This window comes from Gregarina niphandrodes (assembly GCF_000223845.1).
Source record: "Gregarina niphandrodes unplaced genomic scaffold scaffold00029, whole genome shotgun sequence".
NCBI classification, from domain to species: domain Eukaryota; phylum Apicomplexa; class Conoidasida; order Eugregarinorida; family Gregarinidae; genus Gregarina; species Gregarina niphandrodes.
Genome location: NW_011645798.1, coordinates 108,084 through 111,261, shown reverse-complemented (window position 1 = coordinate 111,261; position 3,178 = coordinate 108,084). Strand labels below are relative to the sequence as shown.

Sequence of the window (3,178 nt, the reverse complement as noted above, 5' to 3'; positions counted from 1 at the left end):
ACCCACCGTCCTTACAGAACAGGACGTGCTGAGCATTTTATGCTATGCACAACGACGAAATCTCGCCGTCATTGCCGACGAGGTCTACCAGGAAAACGTCTACGGTAATGGCCACACTTTCGTCCCCTTCCGAAGAGTTTTGTTGGAGCACTCAACCGACCGCTCAACCGACCGCTCAACCGACCGCTCAGGACAACATTCAGGACAACATTCGGGCGAGCAGTTCGGAGGTTTGAAGACACAGTTGGTCTCGATGCACTCCTGCTCTAAGGGATTCTACGGCGAGTGCGGCTTCCGAGGTGGTCTGATGCAATTGGAAAATTTTGACAAGGACTCCCTTGCGCTGATCTACAAAGTCCGCTCTGTCGAACTTTGCGCCAACACCACTGGACAAATTTGCATGGCGCTCGTAGCCTGTCCTCCGAAACCAGGTACTCCGTCCTTCAATCAATATCTGGAGGAACGAAATGAGGCCCTACAGGCTCTGGCGTACAAAGCTCAGCTAATGAGCACCTTCTTTAATTCGCTTACCGGTGTCACATGCCAGCCCATCTACGGTGCTCTCTACGCCTTTCCCCGTCTCACACTGCCCCCCAGATTCGTCCAGGAAGCTGCAGCACTCGGACGTCTGGCAGATCTACATTATTGCCTCATGCTCCTTAATGCAACCGGAATCGTTTGCTCACCTGGAAACGCCTTTGGACCTAATGTACCCGCCGCCAACCTGGCCACAGCCACAGAATGTACACCAGGGCCTTTAGAAAACGCCCCTCCTGCCATCACTCCCGCTCCCATCACTCCCGCTCCGGTCTCTGCCGCTCCGGTCTCTGCCACGTCCGTAGAGTCCGTGTCGGCTTTTCCCACCGTGCCTACCGTGCGTGGGGCAACTCTTACCGCGCCCATAAAACCTGTACCGACCAACCTTCCTGTCTCACCAGTTGTTGTGACGGAAGACGCAAGATACATACCGGCCGCCGCCGCTAAAAATCCCGGACTCTTGTCCAGTGCTACTGGTCTTGAACACACCACTATTCCCAGCAAAGCATCTCAAGACGAAAACTCCCGGCTCACCGTGCCGTCAGTGGCCGAACCTCCGAAGTCTGAAGCTCATGAGGTCTACCACATGCGCATTACCATTTTACCAACAGTCCCGGAGCTGTCAAAGGCACTCGACTCATATCGAGCCTTCCATGAGCAGCTGATGGCCGACTACTCGACGACGGTCCTAGAAAACCCATCGGATGTGGACACGAATGTCGTCGCCTGAGAACCGCCGATGACCGAGGCAGAAACGGTCAGTGTTGAAAGAAGAATGTTCAGGGCCTGCGGGCCATAAGTCCCGAGTTTTACAGTGCTGAACAGACAGTACCCACCCAACATGCAGCACCCAACAGACAGTATTGTCAACAACGATGAACAGACCATGGGCGACATATAAAAGGGAAAGGGACTTGTGGGGAGAAAAGGGACGTGGGCTGGACTGGGGAAGAGGAGGAGGAAAATTAGTTGACAAAAATCAGGTATGGAGGGGGTGGGTTCAGACATCAGGTTTCTTGAGCATCCACATCTTGGGGTCGTGGCGATTCGGGGCAACTTGCAGCCTGCAGAAGTGACGACATTTCTGAAGTGGATCGAGCGTGTATTGACGCCAGTTGTGGAGGAAAGTGCGATAGACAACTTGCCGGTGACGCTTTCTAGAAACACGCCCATTTCGAAAGCCGTAGTGGCAGCGTGTGCTAGGAGAGATCTGCCCGCAAATGGAGGCAGCGGCTACGGCGGAGGTGGCTACGGCGGAGGTGGCTACGGCGGAAGCGGAGGTCGTGGAGCGAAACGCTGTTACCGGTGTGGCGAGATGGGGCACACCGGTCGCATCTGCCCGCAGAACGGAGGACCGGGCGGCGGTGGTCGGCGTAGCGAGGGCGGTGGACCCTACGGACAGAGTTCATATGCTACTGGAGCGAATGCGACGGGTATTGGAAGTGGGTACAGTAGTAGTTCAGGCGGTGGGTATGGCGGCGGTTCAGGGGGCGGTGGTCAGGGGGGTGGCGTATACGGATCTGTGCGAGGAGGACAAGATTCCGAGTCGGGAACGGTGGTGCGCAACGGCTATGGTTCGGAGCCTCCGCGAGGGTACGGCTCGCTTCCCGAACGTATCGAGGAGAGCAGCTCCTCTCCCCCGGTCTACACAGCGCCCCCAATGAGCGACGGCCCCGCGGCGACCGGCGGTAGCCGACAGACCGATACCCCCCCACAGGATGAAGCGGAACCAGGCGAGGAAGGTTGGGTGCCGAAGCTGGACTTGATCAAAGGTGAAGAAAAGGCGATGTACGACCTTATTTCTGACGAGGAATAAATATTCGACAGTCCCGGGGAGGTAACCTTCAATGGCACACAACACTCAGCCGGGTGTGGACAATGCGTTAGGTATGGACACTCCGACGCGTGTGCATACAGGACCTGTGTTGGGGGCTCCTAGACAGGTTGTGGACATGACCTACGGGACATGTCTTAGTCACGAGTGGCTGAAGCTTATTCGAGAGGAGGTTGGTGAGATCCACGCCTTCGAACTCCCCGATGAGCTAGCAGTGGAGCTAATGGACGACGACATGAAGGTCGACGAAGCCTTCAACTTGGTCGGAATCAGAGCCTCCGTCAAGCGCTGGCTGCAAGAACTCGACAGAGATCTTTTCAAAAAAGAGGCTCGGAAAAGACACCTTGCCTTCATCGGGCGCCATTGTATCCGCCGTGGCGGACGACTGGGGGATTGTTACGACGGGCCCAAGTTCCTCGAATACATTCACAAGGCACAGGACCTGTTACTTATCATGAAGTCTGACTGCCAACTACTGTCTTATATAAATAACCCGTTTCACTACCATCGGGTCTCCGCAGGCGAACCACCCCGCTTTACTCATGTAAGGATGCCGTCCAACCTCAATTATCAACTTCGCTCACTGGATGATCTATTGACAACCGAAGAGTACACAGATGATGGCACCATTTCAAATACAAAGGAGAAGTCAGACAACACCTTAGAGTCAGACAACACCTACTTGGAGTCAGACAACACCTACTTAGAGTCAGACAACACCTTAGAGTCAGACAACGCCTACTTAGAGTCAGACAACACCTTAGAGACAAACATACTCATGTCAGACGACAGTACGTCGTCAGAAAG

At 54.9% G+C, this 3,178-nt stretch overlaps 3 protein-coding genes across 3 annotated transcripts; all 3 read left to right on the top strand.

Moving 5' to 3' along the window:
- Positions 1-253: 253 nt before the first annotated feature.
- GNI_121800 (putative alanine aminotransferase) lies at positions 254-1,267 on the top strand (the record flags this gene model as incomplete). Its single annotated transcript, XM_011133569.1, has 1 exon — positions 254-1,267. One exon carries the CDS (start codon positions 254-256, stop codon positions 1,265-1,267), a length of 1,014 nt encoding a protein of 337 aa, XP_011131871.1.
- Positions 1,268-1,522: 255 nt separating this feature from the next.
- GNI_121790 (zinc knuckle protein) lies at positions 1,523-2,353 on the top strand (the record flags this gene model as incomplete). The annotated part of the gene is made up of 1 exon (XM_011133568.1): positions 1,523-2,353. The coding sequence occupies one exon, from the start codon at positions 1,523-1,525 to the stop codon at positions 2,351-2,353; it is 831 nt and encodes a 276-aa protein (XP_011131870.1).
- Positions 2,354-2,426: 73 nt separating this feature from the next.
- On the top strand, positions 2,427-3,162 carry GNI_121780 (hypothetical protein; the record flags this gene model as incomplete). Its single annotated transcript, XM_011133567.1, has 1 exon — positions 2,427-3,162. A coding segment is annotated over one exon (736 nt), but the record flags the coding sequence as incomplete, so codon positions are not given.
- Positions 3,163-3,178: the final 16 nt, after the last annotated feature.